The sequence below is a fragment of the Corythoichthys intestinalis genome, chromosome 16 (genome assembly GCF_030265065.1).
Source record: "Corythoichthys intestinalis isolate RoL2023-P3 chromosome 16, ASM3026506v1, whole genome shotgun sequence".
In the NCBI taxonomy this organism is placed as follows: domain Eukaryota; kingdom Metazoa; phylum Chordata; class Actinopteri; order Syngnathiformes; family Syngnathidae; genus Corythoichthys; species Corythoichthys intestinalis.
Window position 1 is genome coordinate 19,014,949 of NC_080410.1, and position 27,332 is coordinate 19,042,280.

The 27,332-nt window shown below is 38.8% G+C and overlaps 1 protein-coding gene across 2 annotated transcripts; it reads right to left on the bottom strand.

The window, feature by feature from the left end:
• Positions 1 to 2,001: 2,001 nt before the first annotated feature.
• Positions 2,002 to 27,332, bottom strand: LOC130904812 (ral guanine nucleotide dissociation stimulator-like 1). Of its 2 annotated transcripts, none has more exons than XM_057817853.1 (16): positions 27,081 to 27,332; positions 21,850 to 22,136; positions 20,588 to 20,632; positions 18,770 to 18,969; positions 18,515 to 18,672; positions 15,945 to 16,169; positions 15,523 to 15,626; positions 14,881 to 14,965; positions 10,051 to 10,137; positions 7,667 to 7,699; positions 7,427 to 7,548; positions 5,220 to 5,309; positions 5,011 to 5,140; positions 4,619 to 4,933; positions 4,194 to 4,308; positions 2,002 to 3,622 (listed from the first exon to the last, which is right to left on the bottom strand). In XM_057817853.1, the coding sequence occupies exons 1-16, from the start codon at positions 27,102 to 27,104 to the stop codon at positions 3,483 to 3,485; spliced, it is 2,160 nt and encodes a 719-aa protein (XP_057673836.1). In that variant the 5' UTR covers positions 27,105 to 27,332; the 3' UTR covers positions 2,002 to 3,482. The 2 variants fall into 2 exon arrangements, with proteins under 2 accessions (XP_057673836.1, XP_057673835.1); XM_057817852.1 differs by having other exon boundaries at positions 20,588 to 20,635.

A 27,332-nucleotide genomic window follows, 5' to 3' on the forward strand; every position in this document is an offset into this window, starting at 1 on the left:
GTATCAAGGCACCTCAGTGGTTAGTCTGTGGGAAGGAAAAAGTGTGGCAGGAAACGCTGCACAACCAGAAGAGGTGACCGCACCCTGAGAAATATTGTGGAGAAGGGCCGATTCCAGACCTTGGGGGACCTGCAGAAACAGTGGACTGAGTCTGGAGTAGAAACATCCAGAGCCACCGTGCACAGGCGTTTGCTGGAAATGGGCTACAGGTGCCGCAATCCCCAGGTCAAGCCACTTTTGAACCTGAAACAGCGGCAGAAGCGCCTGACCTGGGGTGCCATGTCATCTGCTGGTGTTGGTCTACTGTGTTTTATCAAGGACAGGGTCAATGCAGCTAGCTACCAGATTTTGGAGCACTTCATGCTTCCATCTGCTGAACAGCTTTATGGAGCTGAAGATTTCATTTTTCAGCACGACCTGTCACCTGCTCACCGTGCCAAAACAACTGGTAAATGGTTGACTGACCATGGCATTACAGTGCTCAATTGGCCTGCCAACTCTCCTGACCTGAACCCCATAGAGAATCTGTGGGATATTGTGAAGAGGGAGTTGAGACACACCAGACCCAACACTGTGGATGAGCTCAAGGCCACTAGTGAAGCATCCTGGGCCTCCATAACACCTCAGCAGTGCCACAGGCTGATTGCCTCCATGCCACACCACATTGAAGCAGTCATTTCTGCAAAAAGGATTCCAGACAGTATTGAGTGCATAGCTGATATAATTAATTGAAGGTTGACTTTTTTTGTATTAAATAACACTTTTTTGTATTGGTCGGATGAAATATGCAAATTTTTTTGCGATAGGGATTTTTGTTTTTTCTTGACTTTTTTGCCGAAATCATCAAAATTAAAACAATAAAAGGCTTGAACTACTTCAGTTGTGTGAAATGAATCCAAAATATATGAAAGTCTAATGTTTATCAGTACATTACAGAAAATAATGATCGTTATCACAAAATGCAAAATTTTTTTGAAGGACTATATATATCCATATTCACCAAATTTGACACAAAAACATTTGTTCATAGGTAAGCCGCACCAGACTACAAGCCGCAGCTGTCTTCACTGTATTGTGAGATATTAACACCAAAGAGATTAATCAGTAGCACTTTATTTGACAGCGGCATCATAAGACTGTCGTAAGACAGAATGAACCACCATGAAGCTTTGAACCAATTCACTGAGTTCATTGCTTCAAGAAGCTTGATTTGGCCATCACTGCTTCCTGGGGGAGACAGTCAACCTCTGCTGCCACCTGCTGTCAACACTGTTTTCGTCCAACATGCCTCCTAGCATGCATTGCAGCGCTACCGATGTAAATAACAAACTAAATTCATGTTCTGTGCTAATTATTTCTTCTGTTACCGTTCCAGTTGTTTCAATAATTGGTAGTTATGGTATCTGGGTAATACTTTATTTGCCAGTGGCATTATAAGACTGGCATTAGACCATCATAATTATGACATGACACTGCTATGAGCATTAAAAAATTCTTAAGACAGATGTCATTTTGGGTCAAAGGGCAAATTATCTCACTTTTAAATGGATGTAAAAGATCCAAGCAGGACATATGCATTCATTAATGCCCATGATAGTGTCATGCCATAATTATGACGGTGCTATGGCAGTCCTATGATGCTGCTGTCAAATAAAGTGTTACCGATTAACCCAAATAAATCAACAAATAAGCTGCACTGAACTATAAACCGCAGGATTTAGAATGAGGGAAAAAGTAGCGGTTTATAGTCTGAAAATTACCATATCAAAATCATTAACTCATTGGCTGCCATTGACGATGATAGAAGTCCAATTCTGTGAGTTATTACGTTATCTCTAGTAGATCTCCGATCCATTTGAACTGGAATTTTCGGTCACAGCCAGCCCTCCCGGTTCAAATCGGAAGAATATCTATTGATGTCAATGCCAGGCAATGAGGTAATGTCATAACTGACCACAGAATTTTGTCTTAACTGGGTTAACGACAAAAAAATGGGAGTAATTTAGGGATTCATCAATATTTTTTAATTCAACATTTAAACACAATTTACCTTAAATTTTACAGAGTTGACATTCTTTGAATAGAATGACTACTAATGCATTTAACATTTAATTGTAAGAAATAGTGTCCCAGTTGTATTATGTCATGCTTTTTCAGTGGCCCATCTTACTAGATAAGTACTGTCAGCATCAACTTACGTTATTGAAATGATAACATACAAAAACTCTTCAGGCAGTAGTTAGCATACATGGGCAGCAGTTTCATTCAGGATGCACATGACTGAACCACTAACAATAAATACTTTTGTTCAGCATTTATATAATCTCCATATCATCAGAAAATAATCTCCATATCATCAGAAAATTGTAACATTTCAAATTTGGCAGCGGATTGTGTTATAGACTTCAAAAAAGGCTTCCAATTTAGACACCCAAACAATGTTAAAAGGTGAAATCAGAGCAGTATTGAAGTGAACAGTGGGATTAAAACGCCATACAATGCCATATACACAAATGATGTTTGAAAGCGAAAACCGTGAAACCCTGCATATGTGTAATTAAGCATTAGCTAATTCACCTTTTTTTTCCAGATTTATTGGGGGGAGGAACATTCATTATTCACTAAAAAGCACTGAAAACACCTCTCAAAAGTCTCATGCTGTAGGTATGTGCATCCCATTCTGTCCATCAAAGTCTGCTTTGCTGCCATGGTTACCAGAGTGGGGAATGCCAACCTCCCAGTCAGGGCTGTCAGCCAAATATGTGAAGTGTCACAGCAACAGGAGGTGCTGTGAAGCTGGCGAGGGAACATGGTGCTCCCTGGTAAGACTGCCGCCAACCACTTGTCAGCTGGCACTGCTACACATGAGCATAGCCCACCTAGATGGGCTCAGAACACGGCAGTTCTTTTTGCACTCTTCACCACTCATCAGACTCCCAGTCCTCTTTTTGTTTTGGTTTTCATAACTTCACTGTTGAGGGGCAAGCAGACGTTTGTAGGGCACATAAAGTATGCTGATACATGATGCTGTCTCGGGGTGTGAGGAGTACTGTTACTGGCATTAACAAATAGTGGCAGGCTCTGGGCTAACAACAACCCTCTTGGGAAAAAAGGCCATGGAAATGGTTGGGTGATGAGTAAATGTGGGTATTCTTACAGTTTATCACTTGAGGAAGTCATACTACATCAACTATTTCAAAGTTCAGTCCCTTCATAAAGTGCTTTTTTGCGTCACATTTTTCCTTCTTAGTAAGGATTAACATCGATTTCTCATTGGCTGCCACTGGCGGCAAAAGATGTCCAATACATTTTAAGTGGGAGGGTCGGCGAATAAACAATTTTTTCCATACCATCCGATTTCAAATGGATTGGACATCTAATCGTGACCCCAAAAAAAATGTACAGCAGGAGAATAAAAAAAGCCACAACACCGCCAATGGTGCTGAAAGAGTTAAAAACACAAGTCACTTGCTTTAGTTGATCTATTTGGTGTACCGCCCAAGACTGGAAGTGGCTCTTAGTGGTTTCTTCTGGCCTTTGTGGAACCGACGCAGGACAAAATCAAAGTTTGCAGTGGTGGACATAGCGTAGAAAACGTTTGCTTTGTCTGGTATTAGCAACTCTAAAAACAGAAACAGAACATATGGTTACAGTTATTGTTTAAAAGGACACAAATGTGGGGGTTACGATCACAACACACTTCATTAAGTAAAACTGTACAGTGCACAATCAAATATCCAATAAAAGTCCAACAAACTTTGTTTAAAGTGCATATACATTAAGAAAATATGAATGAAAATAAAATAAGACCATGAAGATGGTTAAAATGAATAATAAAGCAGAAGTGGGCGCTAAATGTGTATATGGTATGATGAATGTAAATGGAACTGATCATGATTGCCTTAGAATTCACAATCTAACATCAATTTTGAGTGTATTTATTCCATAATCAACATTTGTTCAGTCAAATTGAAGAAGATTGAATGTCAAATGTTAATATTGTGGCCTACATGGCCCAAAATATGATTTACGTACAGTAGGTACGCTTTTAAATCAAGAAAAATAGTCCTGTGTTCTATAAGGGTTCTTGTTAAATATTCTTTTTTTTTTTTTTAACTAGGTCTTGTCATCTTGTTAGAATGCACAGTTGAACTTAATGTTGTGCCCGTCTTACAGCAGACGTGTCTCCTGACCTCTCTCCTGTGAGATGATCTGTGTAAGAGTGAATTCTTGCCAGTTCATGTGGTCTAGGTGATGCTTCTCTAAAGCCCGCTGAATCACATGTGCAGTTTTGTCCTGGCTGGTCAACTAGGAAAATGGAAAGAACCCACATAAAACAAAGTCATAGTTAGTTAGTATATAGGAACATTTTGTGACCTTCAAACATAAAGCATGTATGTTTGAAAGCAAATACCGTGAAACCTTGCATATGTGCGATTAAGCATTTACTAATTTACTTTGTTTTCCAGATTAATTGGGGGGAAGAACAATCATTATTTGCTGAAAAAATTGCTCTTTTGTATTCAAAATCAATGCTGTAGCGCCAAGGAATCATGTTGAAGGGAGGAACTTCATTCCTTCAACCTGTCTGATGGGGAGGGGCGTTGTTAATCCTCACCAAGACACTCTTGTACATGTTTCCATTGTTGTGACCCAGGTCCACGCTGACCCTCACGATGCAGCAGTCAGCGCTCTGGCGGTTGTAGACCGGCAGGGAGGTCATAGATACACAGCGCTTGTGGTGGGAAGCCGTTGAGGGCATAGTACTCGCACAGCTACTGGCTGAGGAGCACAGAGAGTCTGAAGACGAGCCAGAGGGACTTTGGGAGTCTGGAGAAGATGCGGCCAAGGAGCAAGGAGATGATGATGAAGAGGAGGATGAGGAAGATGAAGAGAAGACCTCTGACACATTGTTGCAAGAGCTGTGAAAGGCCTGTAACACGGAATAAAACAGAACGCGTTCATGTTTTCTCTATGCTTGTAAGGGTTTTTTTGACACAGTCTGTTTACCTGCAGTCTGATGGAACAAGCAGAGTTCGGAGAAGAAAGATCTTCCAACTCCGAACCACTAGATCCTGAAGAAGAAACACTGATTTGGTCTGCTGGAAGCTTTTTGGATCCATCACTCATTGTCAGAAGACTAAAAAAAAGCATTTGCGTCAGATTGTCTGTATGTGCAAGTTTTTGTGTCAGGCCTCATACTACCACATGATACTCACAAGGAAAGTTTCTTAGTGAGTGTTCTTTGGCTCCAGGGGGTTGGTGAACACACATCCACTGGCGGCTCCAACTGTCTTGAATGTTCATAACTGTAAAAAAAAAAAAAAAAAAAATTAAATACATACCACTATGAATAATGAAGGCATATTACACAGTGGAACACCCAAAACATAATGTAACTGGCCTTACAACTGCCCTAACATGCGTCATATATTCACCTCAAAGATCATCCGATTCACCCGCATACTTACTACAACGGGTCGGTTTGTATAACCAATGCATTTCTGAATATTTGAGAGAAATGGGCAGTTTTTGTCTCTCAGCTCAAATGGATTAAATGTCGACTAGTGACAAAGTCATTTAAATTTACAACAGAAGGATGAAAAGAGCCACATGATTGGACGGCTATCAATTGTCTGCAGTGGTGTACAAAAAAGTACAGCTTTATGATGCGTTGATTGCATAAAATGAAACCAGCAATTAAATCATATTGAAGAAAGATATTTTTATATAATCACGTGTATTTCTTCATTGCTATTTTCATATGCTTACTGTGAAGTTGGTATTTTAATTTTAATCTGGGCCATCTTCCCGGAAGTCATTTTCATCTCTGCTTTTATCTTTTTTATTTGTTGTACTTTGTTCTATGTTTTATTTATGACTATTGTTGTTAATAGTTTGTTATGTTTTATCGTCTTATTTTAAAACATTTCAGTCTGTGCACCTTCTTCTGTCCACTAGAGAGGATAAAAGAGTTTTGCAGCGGATGAGTTCTGTTGATTTGGGCTCCCTCATCGAGGTAAGCTACCCGACAACTGCATATTTCAAGCGCAGCCATTTTCTCACAAAATCATTAATACAGTGATCCCTCCTTTTTCACTGTTAATAGGGACCAGAACCCGCCGCGATAAGTGAAAAACCGCAAAGTAGCGTGCATCACCCCCCCTCCCCATTTTTTTTTTTATTTTTTTTTATGGGTGTATGCGTTGTATGTATTTATTCAGACTTAGTATTGGAAACAGATACATATATGACATATAGATATATATATATATAATTTTAATGTTGTTTTTAAGCACTTCAAACGTAATCAGTTTTTTTTTATGGTAAATGGTGTTACACTTGTATAGCACCTTTCCACCTTTTTTAAGGCACTCAAAGCACTTTACACTGTCTCCTCCTCTACCTACTTGAGAGACAGCACAGCGGGGAGAATCGAACCCACAAACTCTGGGTTGTGGCTTACACTACCATTGAGCCACATCATCCCCATTTTATGTCACTGTCCCACTGAATTATTTTTTAACAAGAATAAAGTAGAAAATTGCTTGTCTTTGTTAAATGCTTCATTGAGTGAGTCCACTCAAATCTGCTCAAGCTGCTCACTTACACACAATCAGTTGCCACAGCAACTGTTTAACAAGTTAAACGATGATTGACGCATGTGGCCGTTTGAAGATTCGGCCTCCCCAGCGTCTCTAGCCAGATCAAACCTTAACGGCTGTCAATCATTGTTAACTTTAATAAGCAACTGCATTGCACTGCCTGACCAAGAAAAGCGGCAGGAGCAAGAGTGAGAGACTACGTGGTCGGATCGGGAAGCTCTATAAAATACTGCATTTATTTATTTATTTTTTAATAAAAAAAAAATATGTGATGAACTGAGGGCGCGAAATTTGTCGCGCAAAGTAGCAAGGGATCACTGTACTCTGTTTCGATGTTTTTTGCGTGCATATGCAACAGCTTAAATGGGTTAGTTGTCAGAAGGCACTATAGAATAAAACACTTTAAAAAATATAACTCATTTGAAGCACGAACAAACGCAACCACGTCAGTCAAAATGGTAGTTCATTTTGATGGACATTTGACCTCTGATAACCCTTGGGTGCGTGGTAGACATGTGCATGCTCAGTAGCGCTTCAGAGTTTAATTCAAAGGAGAGCTGAAATCGACGAAACGCCAACCCTGACTGATCATTTGCAGCACTCAAAAAAAAAAAAAGCTTCTTCTGCAATACACATCTTGACAAATGAACATAATCTTTGTGTCAATTGGATGTCAATCAGAGGGATTCTGTATTGTTTGTTTAGAAAGTCCATAATTATTTTCTTCTTCAATTACAATGAGCTGGCTGAATTTTCCTCTCATTGGTGATTGCTTTAGTTATGTTGAAGAGATTTGTTAAGAAAATGTTTCTACAGCGCACCTTTCTTGGTCCGTGAGCAGTTTATGTCCTTCCATCCAAGCAACAATGCTGGGGTCACGATGCAGATTGAACTGAGCACAGGACACTTGTAGTACACGGATTTGTGAAAGAACCTCAAACTCCTACAGGAAGAGAAATGAAAATACTCATTCAGTATCTTTACTGGAATTACATTATTTACAAGATTGCTACAAAAGCAAATGAAGAAAAGTTGAGTTAGAGAGGAAGGTGGCAACTCACCCTCCTCCTCTTCTCGAAGTTTATGAGTCCACCCTGTCAACATAGTGATTCAAAACAAGAATGTGAATTTAATGTATCAATTAAAGACTAACCAAATAAAATAAATTACAAAAACATGTAAAACTTCATTTTAAGCAGTGTAAAGAAATGTATCTGGCAGGAAACTCAGACAACGCTGAAAAAGCCATTTCTGCTCTTGCACCCCTTTTTAAAATAAACTGCTGTATTTTAAGCCAAAAGAACTGTTGTGTTTGATAGAACAATATGTCTATATGCTGCCATAACAGTTTTATGATGCATTAAGCCTCTGAACTATTTTTAATTTGTCCGTTTTACCCTGGAGACCCCCGTTTATAGACACTGTGCAACCACTCTTGTTTCAACCCCGCCATAAAAAGAAGCTAAGTAATTATATTTATTACTCAAAAGGTCTGTCATTTTTAGCATCAGAATCATTTACAATCATTAATTGATGTCTAATATTTAGTCTAACAAAAAAACGACTTTAAAAAATGATTCACTTGCATATTTCAAACTTTTAAACAAATTACGTCACAATAAAAAAAAAATTGTGTCTGTAAATATCTACCTACATTTTTTTTTGTTACTGTCGCATTTTCCCTGATATGTTAGATGATAAATAATCGATCCAAACAAAGAAAAATTGGGAAAAAAACGTTTAAAAAGGTAAACATATGAAAAAGAAAATCTAGACCACTCCTTGATGTCTGCGATTTCTGCAACGTGACCCTTGTTATATTACCATGTTTCACCCATAAAATCCCCAAAAATCAGGCTGTGGCCATTCACATCTGTGTCTTAACACTCGGTGATACATGCTACATGGAGTTTTTGGATTGAAACAAGGCAAGTTTGCGATAGTATCTCGTTAAAATCATGGGGTCTTTAATTATGCTCTCACCTACAGTTAGGGTTTCGCTGTTTAATTTTTTTTTTTAAATGCCCTCCCGTTCAAAATTTTTCTTCCCCCAGAAATTTGAGATGATAAGCTTTCCAATGATGTATCACACATGCAGTGGCGCCACCAGGGGGTGGCCACGGCCCCCCCTATAAATTTGTTGGCCACCCCACTTGCCAGTATATCGTTAGATTGTTGTAGCATCAGTTTTGAAATTTTATACCAAATGCACCTGCTTTTCCCCAGTAATTATTTTGTTTTGTTAAATGTACACCTTATGCCTAATATATACATAACACAATAAAACAATTGTTGTGGAACTCAAAATGTTGACTGGACAGTTATGGACTATGCACATTAAAGCATTAGTAACATCAAATATTACACAATACACCAAAGTATATCAGTAGCCGTGTCCTTAAGTCTTTCTGATAGTTTTCTCCTGACCTTTTTACTGCAATAATAATGAAAACCTGAAATTATGGTTTTTAGTTTTGGTGTGCCACCCCAAGATTTTAAGTGGCCCCATCTGGCCACCCCTATGAGAAATTTCTGGAGGCGCCACTGCACACATGGATTTAGAACAATTTTGAAATTTGGCCAAATTGGGGTCTCAGAGCAGAACTTCAAGTCACCTAAGTGTTTTCCGCCATATATACCGTATTTTTCGGACTATAAGTCGCACCTGAGTATAAGTCGCACCAGCCATAAAATGCCCAACGAAGAGGGAAAAAAAACATATACAAGTCACACCGGAGTATAAATCGCATTTTTGGGGGAAATTTACTTGATAAAATCCAACACATAGAACAGATATGTCATCTTGAAAGGATACAATAGAGAACAACATGCTGAATAAGTGTACAGTATGATAATGTTACATGATGCATGAACAACGAAATGCGAATGTGGCCGGTATGTTAACGTAACATAACTATTAAGAGTTATTCAGCGAGTACTGTATAGCATTAAGAACATGCTAACAAGTTTACCAAACCATCAGTGTCACTCCAAAACACCAAAATAACATGTGAAATGATATAGTAATGTGTTAATAATTTCACACATAAGTCGCTCCAGAGTATAAGTCGCACCCCCAGGCAAACTATGAAAAAAAAACTGCGACTTATAGTTAAAGTGCTTAATTAAGTGTTTAATTGAGCCTTGCTAAAATACTAAGGACTAGTCTACTGGACGCCGAATAAAGGTAATTTGTGATCCAATATAAGAGAAGCAAACATCTTTTCATAACATGTTATTCTTTTTCCAGTGCTGTTGACAATGATAGATGTCCAACCATGTCTATTTTCATCATTCTGCTTTGAATTAAAATGAGTTTCTCAATTGTACTGTAGAACTTGGAGGGTGCACAAATGCATATTCGTTCATTCACTACCAGACTTTCAGTTCAAATGGACATCTTACGCTGTCAACCACTGATCCCATAAACGGATGGACTGTATACCTCCACTGTGTCTGGCAGGGCTGTGTCAAGCATGGTCAGGACGGTCAGATAGGTGCCCAAGTAAGGCACCACTCCACTGGAAATATTCTTTATGGACAAAGAGACAACAAATGATTTACTGTATTTTCAGTCCCCACATCATTTCTTAATGGCATGTGTGTCCTACTTTTATTCAAGGTACAGTATGTGAGTCTGTGTTAGTAGAACTGCTGGCTCATGTTTCAGCCCAGGAGACTGTGCAGATGACTCATAAAGCACACTGCTGTAGTCTATTATTACTAGCCTATAATCCTGGTGTATCTGTGTCTGGCTACTTGAAACGTGTTTAGCACTGAGTAGGACCAAAGATAGATTTGGGTCTGTGCCATGCTAGAGACACTGCAGTGATGTGAAATCATCTGCCTTGAGGAGTAGTATAATGTCAGGAGTGATTTTTGCAATGGACATGTCTGGAAAATTCCCCCTGCCACCAAAGATAGGCATAAACATCTTACATAAACTTAATGTAAACTTCAAAAGCTCTCCCTCTCTGGGGCTTAGCTGTATGGAATCAAGCTGTTTGGATATTTTGGGAGAAATATTATCCACGTTTGACCTGTGTCCCATCGAAGGAGGTCAAAGGGAGCTCTATGCATACGGTCTAGGTAAGCAAAAAAGTTCACTGCTGTAGCAAAGTAAAAATTAGGTTTAAATGAAAGCATGAATGTTCATATTGATGCACACAAACAAGTCATCTACCGAAATATGCACTACAGAGTGCACCAAACAATAAACCGGATGACCTAAATCTCACTAATAAGCCGCATGTGTCCACATCATAACTCATCGGTTGCCATTGACGGCGGTAGGCATCTATTCCATTTGAATTGATAGGTCTGGCAGTGAATGAATACATGTTCATTCACTGCCAGCCTTCCCAGTTTAAATGGAATTGACGTCTAGTGGTGACAATTAATTTGTTTAAATTCAAGAGTCACATGATTGGACATCTATCATCGTCAATGGCAACCACTGAGTTAATATGGGGTAAAGTATTAACATACAAAACTTACATAGAAAGATTTGATCGCTCAAAATTATCTTTATTAACAAAATTAACATCAAAACACTGAAAGTAGCGATTTATACACCGATAAATACGTGATAATTCCAGTTTACAGTGCAAGCTCTGACCTCCACACCTGAGAGAATGGGTTTTGGTACACATTAACTTGGATATCCTGTTAAATTGTTGTACTCTAGGAGAGAGGAAGGCAATGTTCAACCTTTTTTATGAATGCAATCTCCAGAGTAGAACTAGAATGTGCAACAGTGGCCCGGTGCAACTTTCTTAGAAATCCTACTCTGCAAAGATATGGAAATACACTGCAAAAACACACCTCCATAAAACTAGTTAAATTCCCTTGTTTTCAGTGTAAATCTACAAGAAAGAAGTGAAACTATCTGTCAGTGCTGCAAGTAAATTTTACCCACTTAAATTCCTTGAAATAAAAATAGCTAGCTGAAAATAAGTTCAACAGACTTATTTTAAGCAATAAATTAGTATATTTACAGTAGTCTTTTGCGGAAAAAATACCAACTTTTAGATCTATGGGCTTAACAAGAACAAATAAATAGTAATATTTACTTAAAGTAAATGGAATAATCTGGCGATTAATGTGTTAACTAGTCTTTACCACTCAACAAAAAGAGAGAACATTATTTGACTAGATTTTAGGGAAAAAAATATGATTGAGATGCTATAAATTTGTAGTGTGTACAGAGAGGTGATTCCACTAAAATAACTTCCAGTCAATAATTCTCTCAACATGAACTGATAACTTAATTCTTATAAAAGAAAAAATTCGATGTTCACCTAGCACCTGGCCGAAAGATCGCTTCCAGCCATCCCAATTAAAATTGATTAGATGTCTATCAACATTAATGGAAGGAAATGAGGTTATCCAGTCATTAGACTCTACATACCATACTTGTATGGTTACATTCAAAAGTATGCACATTTGCGTTATAATGCAATGCCTTTTGAGACTATTTCAATGAATAAACCTATTGGGTAAATATTAACTTTTAAAAAGATGGAGGTAGGTCAAACAGGGTATTCCTCTTGAACAATAGCAAGATAGCATAAAGAGTATTTACTGGTCAGAAAATTTAACCTGTATTATCAACCTAAGTATTGCTCTATTCAAACCAATTATTATTTTGCATTATGCAGAATTAGCTTTCTAGATTTCAGTAATTTAATGATTTCAACCAATTTTATGCATTAGCTTCAAGTTTGCATTTATACGGCTACAATGTATGATTATTGATACTCAGCCAAAAGGAATTGTTATGTTAATTTCATTTTTTTTTTTTTTTATACAGCTAACATCTGAGTGTGTTGCACAGTATTACCCCTAAATACTGTTCTAATTGGTGACATTTGTTTTATTCATTTATTTGTTTTTGTGCGACCACAGCTCACTAGAAATTCGTTGTCGTGGGGGAAATTTGATTTCTACTCCCTTGATAGTAATGGTAATGGAATATATTTCTTAATTTTCCTTGTTAATTCAAAAATATCATTCATTTTGTTATTTTCTTAAATTCCTATAGTACTGAAAACGGTAATGAGTACCAAGTAGACATGTGCCGATTACCAGTTTCAAGGTACACCATGGTATGAAAACATCAGTTTCAAAACCGGAAAAAAAAATTTCATCATACCGTCCCCACAGTATTAGCTATTTTTATGTCCCAAAAATGCAGGGAGAAATCCCTCGCTTGGAGCTGCAAGGCTTAACCCTCCCCCACCGGTTGTTGCTTAGGGGCCGTTTACATGGTGACTGTCCGAGAATACAAAAAATTTCAAATTTGCATTTGCATTTGCATCTCCATTCGAACAGTGTCGCAATTCCGCATGAAAACGATGTAGTATTCATGCCAGGCCCTAGGGGGCAGTACAGATTTACAGGGCGACAGAGAATGATGCACTTTGACCCCACCAAGCTCCCTCAGCCCGGAAAAAAATATACCCGCCCGCTCGAAGCAATGGCATTTTTCTTTTGTTCAAAAAGGCACAAAAATTGAAACACTCAACATATTTAATTTTAAAATATTATTAAAACAGTAAATTAAAACTGACATTCCGTCATATTTGCTGTTTTTAATGTTTAGTAGCACCGTACGCGTTCTCGCGCCGCGGGAACCTTTGATATGCATGCCGAGGAAGCCCCCCTCAATCCCCCGCAATCGGATTCTTCCACTTTGGAGGCAGGATTCAGAATTTTTCGTCTTCGCCGACACCATATGCACGCGAGGCGAGTCAGCTACTCAGTCATTGCGTCTTTGTGTCGCAGTCGCCATGTAAACTGCCCCTTAGTGTCAGTGATTCAGCTCTGCTACACGATGGCTGGAGGAGGTGAAACTCCTGAACTTTTTCCCCCCATTGAAGAAAACGAAATCACTGGAATACTTCGGCTACAGAAAATTACAGACGGCCACGGCTTAGAGGAGGAGGTCCCACCGACATATAAAACATGTTTGTGGAAGGTGGCTGCCGAGGAGACAATACCTCCAATATGATTTTGCATTTATACAAAAAAAAGGTTAGTATTATCATGAACATTTCCCACCAGCTACGAGAGTTAACTTCGGCGTGTTTCGTGTGTCTAGCGGTGGTAAAACGTGGTGTTTTTTTCTCTCTGGCAAATGTCCGCGTTGAGAAAGAGCATGTGTGTATAATGTAAACATGATACGAGTCATACACACGTGCTTTTTATGGAAAATAGTTCAATTATTTTTGTTCTGATGGAAATAGTGTTGAGCTGTGGCTGTGAGCTCAGGCTCACCTAAAGGACTGCATTTATTTTAATTTTATTTAAAATACAGTGATCCCTCGCTACTTCACGCTTCAAACTTCACACCCTCGGTCCAGATTTTTTTTCATTTAAAAAAAGAAAAAAATACAGATGAGCTATCCCGAGTCGATCACATCATCCAACACTCGCTCACTTCCTCCCTCTCCCTGCTGTTTGTTTGTCAGAGAGTGAACTGGAGGTGCTTATTAAAGTAAACGATGATTGACAGACGGTTAAGCTTTGATCTTGCCAGAGACTCGACCTTCAAAGGGCTGCATGCGTCAATCATCATTTAACTTGTTAAATAAAATTAACTATAACAAAATCCCAAAATATTACACTATAACCCTTATAAATACATACTGTACATACACCTACACACACACACACGCATGTACACCGACACACACCCATGAGAGGAGAATATATGTACGTGAGAGGAGAATGTATGTATGCGAGAGGAGAATGTATGAATGTGAGAGTGAAAATGTATGAGTGTGAGAGTGAATATAGTGTATATATGTATGTGAGAGGAGAATATATGTGTGTAAAAGTTAATATATATGTATGTGAGAGGAGTGTGTGTGTGTGGGTGTGTGTGTGTGTGTGTGTGTGTGTGTGTGTGTGTGTGTGTGTGTGTGTGTGTGTGTGTGTGTGTGTGTGTGTGTGTGTGTGTGTGTGTGTGTGTGAGAGAGAGAGAGCCAGAATGAAAAATGTCTTGTACGGCCCCTCATACACACCTACATACTAGTACTATGATTATTGAAAAAAAATCTTAAATGGTGACAATTCCAAAAATTGTGAAAAGCAATGATGCCACTGCATTAGTGCAATTACAGCACCTGCTAAGCATCCAATCAGACAATGCTGATCAAATGAACAAAACTACAGTCATTTTATTATTTGTTATTTAGCTTGACACAATTTTGCCCATGTAGAGAGAGAAAAAGGGTTTCTTTTTTCAGGTTTTTTGCCATGTTGATCTCACCTCCACTAAGAGTTCTCTGTTGGTCAGGAGGCAGTTTTCATCAGGGAAGTTTTCACAGAGGTTATCAAATGTAACCATGGCATCCCTGCAAAAAAAAAAAAAAAAAAAAAGTATGTCGGTGTTTCGCTCCAAGACTATTGTAAATGATGAACTAGTATACTTTATAATAGTTCATAACATTTTAGCCAACATCAGGTTATGTCACACAAAAAACACTATCAAATTTTATTATCCATGACATTTTACTAGCTTGGTGCAATGTTCACAACACACTATGTAATGTGGGTCATCCAAAAAGCAGGTAATAAGCTAAATTGCTTATGCTGAAGGTTCAGCAACCTCATTAACTTTTTCAGTGCCATTGACAATTATACACATCCAATCATGTGGCTGTTTCAATCCTTCTGCTGTTAACTTAAATTAGTTTGTTACTAGTGGACGTCCAATCCATTGGGCAGGCAGTGAATGAGCATTCGTTCATTCCCTGCCAACCCTCCCAGTTCCAATGGAGTTGACGTTGAGCACTGACAATGGCAGCCAGTGATTTATAAGACAAATATGACAAACAATGTGACATAAAGGTTACTGTTGGAGAGGCCCTGCGAATTGCTGCCTGTGCAAAGAATGGATACATGATTTCACCTGTTCACTGCAGCCCAAGTCTTTCTCAGTCTATAGATGGCATTGGACTGAAGGGCGGACAGTATTGCCCTGACAGAGGAAAAGTTCTTCAAACGGTGACATTCCTGCAGAGAAATTTTTGAAACAAAGCAAATGTTGAAATAAAAAATCATATTTGAATCAGAACAGTAAATTATTTCACAGACTCATTTATCAAAACTGAAGCTTTAACATTATCAAAAAGAGAATAATCTCAGCTTTTCAATGACATTTTGCTATAACATTACATCTCTAAGAAATTTCGACTACATATCATATCATGATATTGTTTGTCGCGTGGTTTCATTTACACATTTTTACAGTTATTGCATATCATGTTGTTTGTTGTGTGGTTTCATTTGACAAGACTATGGAATATAGAGTGAGAAGACAACAGCAGTCACCTGTGCTACCCTAATCCACTTCTCCACCATCCGAGCTCGTTGCACTGGTGTAGTAATGAAGGTGGCACACACAGAGCGGCAGAGCAGTGATACAATAACCATGTTGGTAATGAAATTAAACTGTGTGATGGTGGCCCTGATGGTTGGGGACATGTTGTCCTTCTTGTCTCTTTGTGACCAAATGCAGCCCAAACACTGGTAAGGAGCTACTTTGACAAACAAAGCCTGGGAACCAAAAGAAAAAAGAGACTTTAATCGTCAAAATATTTAGTATAAAAAAACACCAACAATGCCAAGTTATGATTTACCTTATTTTTCAGACTATAAGTTGCAGTTTTTTTCATAGTTTGGCTAGGGGTGCAACTTACACTCGGGAGCGCCTTATGTGTGAAATTATTAACACATTATGATATCATTTCACATGTTATTTTGGTGTTTTGGAGTGGCACTGATGGTTTGGTAAACTTATTAGCATGTTCTTTATGCTATAGTTATCTGAATGACTCTTAATACCTATGTCACGTTAACATACCAGCCACGTTCGCGTGCTGCTTTTGGCAGTGTGTCTTCAATTGTATTATTGAATTTTTTATATTGAAATGCATGCTTTTAGTTTGTGGTGCTTTCACGCCCAAGTGGGGGCGCACTCGCACTTGTTTACAGGAAGAAGAGCGCTCAGACTTCAGAAGAAGACTGACAGCTACGCAGTTCTGAGCGAGTGGGCGAGTTAGCGAGAGAGAGAAAGACACAGCTGCGAACCTTATTTCATTGTTTATGCTTGTAAAATATCTCTACAGAGGCAACGCCTGTGTGTATCATCTTTTCTGTTGTTGTTGTGTGTTTTCCACCCGCGATCGGACACTTACAGCCAGTTGTGTGGTTGTTTGAACGATGTGCTAATGCTAGCGAAAGCATGCTAACCTTTTGTGTCATTGCTATAATGGTAGCTAATTATTATTTATTTACGTTGATGCGCACCTGTTTGGTATCAAGGACGAAATTGATCTGTATTATTTCTATTTTTAGTTTCACTCTTCAAATGATGGTGTCATAACGACGGCCAAAATAGAGTCAGCAAATTATACGGACGTCCAGCATCGACATTTGGGAGTTTAGCTCGCTGTATAGCCAGGACCGAGCTGTAGTGTCCTGGTGAGGACAGTACATTCGCATTTTGTTGTTCATGCATCATGTAACATTATCATACTGTACACCTATTCAGCATGTTGTTCTCTATTGTATTTTTATTTTAAATTGCCTTTCAAGATGACATATCTGTTCTATGTGTTGAATTTTATCAAGTAAATTTTCCCCCAAAATGCGACTTATACTCCGGTGGGACTTATATATGGCGGAAAACTCAGACAAGACTGAAAAAGCAGTTTCTGCTCTTGCACTCCTCTTTAAAAGAAACTGCTGTATTTTAAGCCAAAACAACTGTCGTGTTTGATAGAACAATATGTCGATATGCTGCCATAGCAGATTCATGGCGCATGAAGCCCCTGAACTATTTTTTAATTTGCTCGTTTTACCCGTTTACAGACGTCGCGCAACCGCTTTTGTTTCAACCCAGCCATAAAACTAAGGTAATTAATTATATTTATTATTCAAAATGTATGTAATTTTTAGCTTAGAATCATCAATTGATGTCTAATATTTCATTTTAAAAAAAAAAACAACTTTAAAAAAATAATTCACATGCATATTTTAAACTTTTAAACAAATGACGTCACAATGAAAAAAATGGTGTCTGTAAAAAAGTCACGGATATTTACCTCATAACTATCGCTTAATTGTATTTTTTTTTTTTTTCTATCGCATTTTTTCCGATATGTTAGATGATAAATAATCAATCCAAACAAAGAAAAATTGGGAAAAAAACATTTAAAAAGGTAAATATATGAAAAAGAAAATCTCGACCACTCCTTGATGTCTGCGATTTCTGCATTGCGACCCTTGTTATATTACCATGTTTCACCCATAAAATCCCCAAAAAATCCAGCGGTGGCCATTCACAGCTGTGTCTTGACACTCAGTGATACATGCTACATGGAGTTTTTGGATCGAAACAAGGTAAGTACGCGATAATATCTCGTTAAAGTCATGGCGTCTGTAATTCTGCTCTTGCGTGCTCTCACCTACAGATAGGGTTTTGCTGTTTAATTTTTTTTTTTTAAATGCCCTCCTGTTCATAATTTTTCTTCCACCAGAAAATTGAGATTTTAAGCTTTCCAATGATGTATCACTCGTGCATATCGGACAATTTTGAAAGTTGGCCAAATTGGGGGTCTCAGAGCGGAACTTCAACTCATCTGAGTGTTTTACGCCATATGGTTTTTTTCCACTTCGCTGGGCATTTTATGGCTGGTGCGACTTAGACTCAGGTGCGACCTATAGTCCGAAAAATACGGTAGATAGAAATTGATTCACATTTTATGTACTTTAGAGTGCATATGCAGTTGCAACAAACTGAAAGGTTTTTATAATATTTTGATTACATGAAAATAAAGAAATGATACTCCTAATAATCCTACTTTGTAAATTTGGCAGTATCGTCTCTGCACACTTACAGAATCCACGCGGGTGAGCTGCTCTGCTATGGCTTTTGCAGAGAAATCCATAATGCCAACTTGATCTTGTATGTGTTCATATCCTGAATCCTCACCACCTGAAAGCCGCTCATTTCTTTGGACATCTGTTTGAACCGGACTCACACCTGTCTCAGATGCTGATCAATCATCAGCAAGATAAAATGAGATTGTATGTGCAATGAAAATACAATGAAGTGCAATGAAATGTATGTATTCTGGATAATGGAGTGGCACCTTCTCTCTGAAACCTCCTAAGCAGGTTTTCACTTTGCCCCGCCAATGAGCAGAAGTTGGGCTGACGGTGCAGTTGGTCATGTATGGCAGAACTGATCCTAAGGTGATCCAAAAGAAGGCGCAGCCCACTGTGCAGAGGAGGATCCCTGAGGTCTTCACTGTATTCATCTAACCATGTTTGGATAAGGTGCAACAAAGGTCTAGGAATGCAGTGGGAAGGGAAATCATTATATGATAACCACTTTCATTAATATTTTGCTACATACATTGAGGCAAATAAGTATTTAGTCAACCACCAATTGTGCAAGTTCTCCTACTAGAAAAGATTAGAGAGGCTTGTAATGGTCAACATGGGTAAATCTCAACCATGAGAGACAGAATGTGGAAAAAAAACAGAAAATCACATTGTTTGATTTTTAAATTATTTATTTCCAAATTAGAGTGGAAAATAAGTATTTGGTCACCTACAAACAAGCAAGAATTCTGGCTGTCAAAGAGGGCTAACTTCTTCTAACGGGGTCTAACGAGGTTCCACTCGTTGCCTGTATTAATGGCACCTGTTTTAACTCATTATCGGTATTAAAGACACCTGTACACATACTCAGTCAGTCACACTCCAAACTCCACTATGGCCAAGACCAAAGAGACAAAATTGTAGACCTGCACCGGGCTGGGAACACTGAATCTGCAATAGGTAAAACGCTTGGAGTAAAGAAATCAACTGTTGGAGCAATTATTAGAAAATGGAAGACATACAAGACCACTGATAATCTCCCACGATCTGGGGCTCCATGCAAGATCTCACCCCGTGGCGTCAAAATGGTAATAAGAACGGTGAGCAAAAATTCCAGAACTACACGTGGGGACCTAGTGAATGACCTACAGAGACCAGGGACCACCATAACAAAGGCTACTATCAATAACACAATGCGCCGCCAGGGACTCAAATCTTGCACTGCCAGACGTGTCCCCCTGCTGAAGAAAGTACACGTCCAGGCCAGTCTGCGGTTCGCTAGAGAGCATTTGGATGATCCAGAAGAGGACTGGGAGAATGTGTTATGGTCAGATGAAACCAAAATAGAACTTTTTGGTAGAAACACAGGTTCTCGTGTTTGGAGAAGAAAGAATACTGAATTGCATCCGAAGAACAACATACACCGTACACATGATCCCAAACACACAGCCAGGGCAACAAAGGAGTGGCTTCGTAAGAAGCATTTCAAGGTCCTGGAGTGGCCTAGCCAGTCTCCAGATCTCAACCCCATTGAAAATCTGTGGAGGGAGTTGAAAGACCGTGTAGCCAACGACACCCCCAAAACATCACTGCTCTAGAGGAGATCTGCATGGAGGAATGGGCCAAAACACCAGCAACAGTGTGTGAAAAGCTTGTGAAGAGTTACAGAAAACGTTTGGCCTCCGTTATTGCCAACAAAGCGTACATAACAAAGTATTGAGATGAACTTTTGGTATTGAACAAATACTTATTTTCCACCATTATTTGCAAAAAAAATCTTTAAAAATCAAACAATGTGATTTTCTGGTGGGTTTTTTCCACATTCTGTCTCTCATGTTTGAGGTTTACCCATGTTGGCAATTACAGGCCTCTCTAATATTTCAAGTGGGAGAACTTGCCCAATTAGAAGTTGACTAAATAATTTGCCCCACTGTATGTTAAATTAACAACTGAGTGTTTACAAGATCTTTAAAAACTATGTACTGTACATGTGACATTTAACGGGAAATACTCTTATTCTGCAATTATGAACAGCGATTTATGAATAAGAAAATAGATTTTAAAAAATAATAACATCCACCTACCCCTGGTTGTATCCACTGTCATCCAATTCAGGCGCTGCACTGTCTCTGCTGAACGGCAAGAGGGAAAACATTTTAACTCATTTGCTCCCAAAAACGTATAAATACGTTCTATTTTTAATTGTTTCAGTGTCTTCAGTGTTTTTTTTTCATAAGAGACATCTCTGGCTTCTGATTCAACTGAGCTCCAAAGCACAAAGCTGAAATTCCATTTTAAATCAATCAAACTGGCAACTGGAGTTTAGTAGCGCATTTGGTAAGACCCGCAACTCGATTCAGCGGCAACGAACGGCTGGGCCACACGAGCGAGCAGAACAACTGAGAGGACGCCCAGGATGCCAGGCGCTGGACGACTGAGCAGAATGACCGGGACCATCAGTGCAGCGGACGATGTCGTTGAGTCCGTGCTGCTCGCTGAGCAGACCCCGCAGAGACTCAAAAAAATCCATCTTTATGAGACAGGTGGCGATGAGGGCAAAGTTAACCCGGCTGTCGCGGCCACAACAGCGTCATCTCAGTTAGTTATGCGTTAATAAATTGTTACTTTGCTATCAAAAGCTCTATTTGTCTTGTTTTTTTATATTATTTTGTAAAAGGAAAACATGATTCAGATGTTTGGGATGTAACTAAAGCAAAAAATAGCTGTGTTAAAGTCAAGTTTATGTTTGAAATGTATGCTTTCACAAAAAGCTCGATTTCTCTGTTTTTTCATCAGAAATGGAAGAATTGCTCAAACTAAGCTATTTTCTAATGCTGATTTCTAAAGAATGGAAAAAGATATTAACTTACTTTTTTTCCTGCTGAAAGAAGAGAGTCTAATCTTTCTTTTGGTGGGTTCCATGTTTATATAGGAATAGAACAGAATTTTTTGTGGGCCTTGCAAAATTAGTCAAAATCCAGTAAAACGGCCGGGAGCGAAGGCCCTTGCTCCGGTGAAAATGGCTGGGAGTGAATGAGTTAATTGAGAGGAGTGACTGGGTATGCTCATGTTTCAGTAACATAAACGGCACTGATCCATTTTCACGTCAAATCCATTTTGACTGTGAGGTGCCCCCAGTCAAAATGGATTGGACGTTTAGCGCCGTCAATGGCAGATAATACATTTATACTTTAATGGCAGATAATACTTTTATGCCTAGTAGCCTTCATTCTGAACTTGAGTAATGCTTATCACATTGTCAGTCTCTGTGATCTTGGGACAACCGACGGCTTTACCATTACTGCAAGATATGCGACATAATCATTGAGGACTAAAAAAAAAATACCTTTGGAAGATGAGCTCTATCAGCTTTTCTGTACTGGTGAAGGTTCTGTATGTGGAGAGGAAGATCCTGCCGTAGTCTTGTTCCAGACAGTCTGGGTCGAGGAGGTGACTCACGAGCATTTGCAGACTGGCAGCCTTCAGACGGCGCACTTTGTTGGTTCGGTACTGGACGAAACCACATGATGGATTCAAGCTCGGATCAGGCGAAGAGGGTACGGGCACCCGGTGCAGCGTGATCCCATAAACTGCACCAGCCTCGAATTCCTCACCCCACTCCTGGACCGGGTTCTGTTGATTGTTGGGGGGAATGCTGAGATGTAATTCACTGTTTGGAATTTCAGTGTCCATATTGCATGCAGAAAATCAAACATCCTTCATGATAATGACAGGTTTGAGTGAGCCTTATAATAAAACAACCAGTTGAGGTGTCACTGAAACTGAGGCACACAATATTTGTGTGACAGGCCATCTTGACAGCCAATCGCAGCCTGCCATTCTGTTAGCCAATTACATTTAGCTTTGTATACGATGCAAGTGTGGGATTTTCAATCGCTCTTGATGCACACACTCCTCTTGAGATTTTGTGTAAAGACAGCTAACTGTAAATTCTCTATCCTGTTCTCCGTGAATTGGATGAAGGTAACAAGTCTCGCGAATTAGTGATTTTCTACTAAAGAAACGCTGAATATCCGCGCTTTGATTTCTTAAAGAACTTTTACCATGGATACCATAACCATTAAAGACATTTCCCACAATCACGTGAGATCAGTGTGTTTCCAATGGGGTTCGTGAACATCCGCACTATGTGTCAATTTTTATACGATATTCAGAAACATTGCATGTGCTGTATAGTAGTGTTGATTCCAGAGTTTAGACCAACCTGAAATTCCTATGAATCATTTAGTGTTTGGTGCAAATATTTATGGACAAATACAGGATTAGTGAATGTTTAAGGTATTTACGTAACACAAACGGGACTAAAAAAAGGTCTATCCTAATAGTGTGCAAAAGTTAAATAAATTAAATTAAATAAATGGTATATAGACTTACACTTGTATAGCACTTTTCTACCTTCAAGGTACTCCAAATTCTTTGACACTATACCCTAATTTAATCCTCAATCCTAATTTAAATTTAATTATGTAATTTCAGCATAGCTTCATTTCATTTACTTTTTTTGTTTTGTTTTGTTTGTTGGTTTAGTTTGGGTTTTAATAAAAATGCATCACAGAAAAATAAAATGGGCAATAAATGGTTTCCATAAGCTAAAGTAACAAGCATTTTGTTTGCCCTCGCCTTAAGATAGAGCAGAAATAGAGCCTGATCAATGTAATTATTTCATTTATACTACTATTTCTTACAAGGTAATGATGACCCCTTAGATTTTAGTCCCTAAAACAACTAGTTAGCTAGTGGGGAACCAAAAAACTTACATACTGTGTACATCACTGTGCACCTGAGTATAAGTCGCACCAGCCCAAAAAATGTGAAGTGAAGAGGGGAAAAAAAACATATAAATCGCACTGGGGTATAAGTGGCATTTTTTGGGGAAATTTACTGATAAAATCCAACACATACAACAGATATGTCATCTTGAAAGGCAATTTAAAATAAAAATACAATAGAGAACAACATGCTGAATAAGTGGACAGTATGATAATGTTACATGATGCATGAACAACGAAATGCGAACGTGGCCGGTATGTTGTCATAACATAGCTATTAAGAGTTATTCAGATAACTATAGCATAAAGAACAGGCTAACAAGTTTACGAAACCATCAGTGTCACTCCAAAACACCAAAATAACATGTGAAATTATATAATAATGTCTTAATAACTTCACACATAAGTTGCTCCAGAGTATAAGTCGCACTCCCAGCTAAACTATGAAAAAAACTGCGACTTATAGTCCGAAAGATACGGTAGTTATCTTCTTCAGTGATTAGGAAAATCTACTTTCTTGGCAGTATGTCCATAAAACATGAAAACATCCATCTTGAAACATTCTGAATCAGCAGAACAGAATTATTGCAACAGGGAACATTGACCTGGTTGTAACTTGTGAGTCTTGTTATGTGAACAAAAATATAGTAGAATAAAGATTGCTTAGTTTATACAGATAGTTTATATCTAATCAATGAATATATGACCCTCTGAAGTCTAAATTGTTGCAATAATCCAAGTTAATGTGCACATTCAGCTTCCACAGGTTGTTCAAGCACATTGAAGCTAGCCTAAATGTTTGTCCATTGCAGTTTTGTATTTGTCAAAAAGTAAATTAATTACTCTAATAAAAAAAAAAAATCTCTTCCAAAACATGCAGCACTTTTCTCTTGCAGCTCTCCATAAATAATCAAATTTGACTAAGGTTTTGACACTGTTACATCACCCTGGTGCCAATAACAATTTGTGCATGACTCAATAAATCCATATGGTGTACTTGTGCTGCCTTGCAAATCTATACAGCTGCACGCAACAGATGAGTAGGCATACTATATTTGTTAATGCTCCACTCTGTATTGAATAAAGAAAACATTCAAATTAGTTTTCATGCCAAACTAATCTTTTTAAAACGTATTATCGCTAAATCCTCCAAACTGGCACAAAGTTGAGAAGACAGCCTTGTCACAACTAGTATCACATAGTGAACACGCACACACATTGTTTCTCATAGAAAGTAGTTGTTTGTTTGCTGAGCAGAGAGGAAACATTGTGCTCTTTGCACCCATTGTTATTGATGCGCTGGCAGCACTATGCACTGTTGCTCAAATGGAAATGAAGCTTAAACATTGGGCTTTAATAAACCGTCATTGTATCAGCATTTTTACACGTACTCATCAATGTAGGGATGCTTTGCAAAGCCAGTGAAACACCAAAGTCAATGTCATTTGTTCACATTTTTGGATGTGTAGTGCAACATCTACTGCTAATTCTTGCCAGAGGGTCAGGGAGTGGAACAGCACATCTACAAAGAGCTCCTGTGGTGTTTGCGTCATGAGAAGTTCAACATGGCTGCTTCACCATGACAACAAACCCCACTACAATGCTCGGAGCATCTGACAGTTCCTGACCTAAAAGAACATAACTTTGCTAGATTAACCGCTTGGATGTGTGTGGAAGCGATCCCTATTTTTATTTAGTCTTTTAAAAACCGCGCCATGAAATAGGTAACTTCCGGCAACAGTCTCAAGTTGAGAAAGAGGGCGCTGTGACATATACGGAGGAAGGAGTCCTCTTCAGTATACAGCCATACTGTTGTATGAGAAAAACTAAGATTTCATCTGATTTTGCGGATTAATACGTTTATTTTTCGCATCACACCAGCCAAACGGCTGCAGAAAAATCTTGCTGTAGGAGGGAGAGGCATGTGCGCCTTTTTGGGGTTTTAAAAGGTTCCCTTCCACCGGTGGATATTGGCCAAAACAAGCCCTACTACTGTTGGACCATGGGACTAACGAGGAAGTGAGTAAATATCGTGTTTTGTATTATGTCAAATACTGGGATCATTTTAATATGTAGGTGGCTTGCATTTTGTGACATGCTCCTTGTCCCCTCGGCCGACGACCGGTGGCTTGTCGCACATACCCCCGCCGGGAGAGCACTACTAGTATACTCAGCTTATTCCCCTCTTGAAGTGCCCGGTGTTCTGTCAAATTTTCCGACCGATCAGAAATTGCAACTTTGAGTTAAAAATAGCCGCGAATACAGCAATTTCAAAGTAAACACAACAAACTTTCTTTAAATAAAGGACTACTTACGTTTGATCATAGATTGGCATGAAAATGTTCAGCGGTCATTGTCCAGCTGCTTCCTCGGCAAGTTCTCCTGTCCGTATTAGCAGAGGAACGAGCTGTTAATTGCTCTCTGCCGGGCGGTTTGCCGATCGGCGAAGACAATCGACAACCCAGTCGTCATGTGAAATGATCCGGGCTAGTTATGTGTGATTTTCTGCTTCGACGACGTTGAAACATCACTTGGTTCGGGTTAACGTGTCGGCTAGCTGTCACTCCTCTTGGTTTGTTTACATTCTCCGAAGCCGGGTAAGGGAATTGATATAAACCCGATTTAGGTGGCATAAAATATCGTTCGGGAGGTGCGAAAGTAAAGGTGAAGTCGGCAGTTTTGACTATTATGGAGTAATTTTGCCATGTCATCTTGGATAAATGCATTTTTATTATTTCATATTCCATTTAGCACAAGACTTATTTGTCATGACCATGCCATTTATTTAGCTATTGGGGAAAAATACTTGGATAAAAAAGAATATCCTGTAAAAATATTGGAAGTAGAGAGACTGAAACAATGACATTTTGCGGCTCTCTTTGTCACGTTTTCCTCGTTCTGAATAATTCCCCCTCAATGGGCTGACTGGTCCTTCTCAAGCCATTTATTTAGCTATTGGGGAAAATCCTTGGATAAAAAGAATATCCTGTGAAAATATTGGAGTAGAGAGACTGAAACAATGACATTTTGTGGCTCTCTTCGTCGTGTTTTCGTCGTTGTGAATAATTCCCACTCAATGGGCTGCATACTAAATCAGATGAAATCGTGACTCCGCTGACGTCATCCACCTGTTGGGGACGCTAGAACCCTATAATGGTAGGCGTGGCTAACCGACAGATTAAAAGACTAATTTCTCATCATCTGCGCTTTGCTAAATGAATCGTCTCAAAATATGATAATTAATTAACTAATTCACGAATTCGCTAATGACTAATTCACATAATAATTATAATTCAAGACTTTTTTTCTCGTGTCGTACGCACTTAAAGTCTGAGTGTTTTTCTTCCTTTCCAAAAGATCAATGGGATCAAATAAGTAACAGCATTGTAGAGAATTACAGTATAGGAAAGTACGTATGTCAGAATGCAGAGGATTACCTTTAAAAAGAAAACCTTTGATTTGTGGGCTTTTAATAAGTGTTCTAAAGTATCTCTCAGTTACAGTCCACATACTCATAACACTGGTAGTGTAATGTAGCCACTGTATATTTTTGATGCAGAATGTAATCCGATCTGCAAAGAAAACACTAGTTCGTCTGCGAGAAGTAGGAATACTTTTTTTTTATTAATAATGTGGTTCTGGCATGGCTTATTGTAGATATTGGGAAACAAAAGGCATTTGTGTTCAAAAGCTACAATGCCACAGACCAAGTCATCTATTTTTTAACTAGCCAGACGAGCTATTTTTTCGTTTCTAATTTTCAATGAGATGAAACAAAGTGGCTTACCATTGTCAACTCCCATTTTCCCATTTCGCCTTCTTTCTTACGGAGGACTTTCCATCTTCTCTGGACTTGAAATGAAATTCCAACTGGCCTGGGCGAAAGAGTCCCTTTAAGGCTGCATGCTTGTTTACGGTAAAACTTTAGCAAAATAGCTTACTGCTCACATCCCTACGTTTTGTTAAACTTGTTGAGCTTGGTGTGGGTGTGCGGTGTAGGGAGTTGCCGATACTGGGCAGCTGGACCTCTGTAAGGATT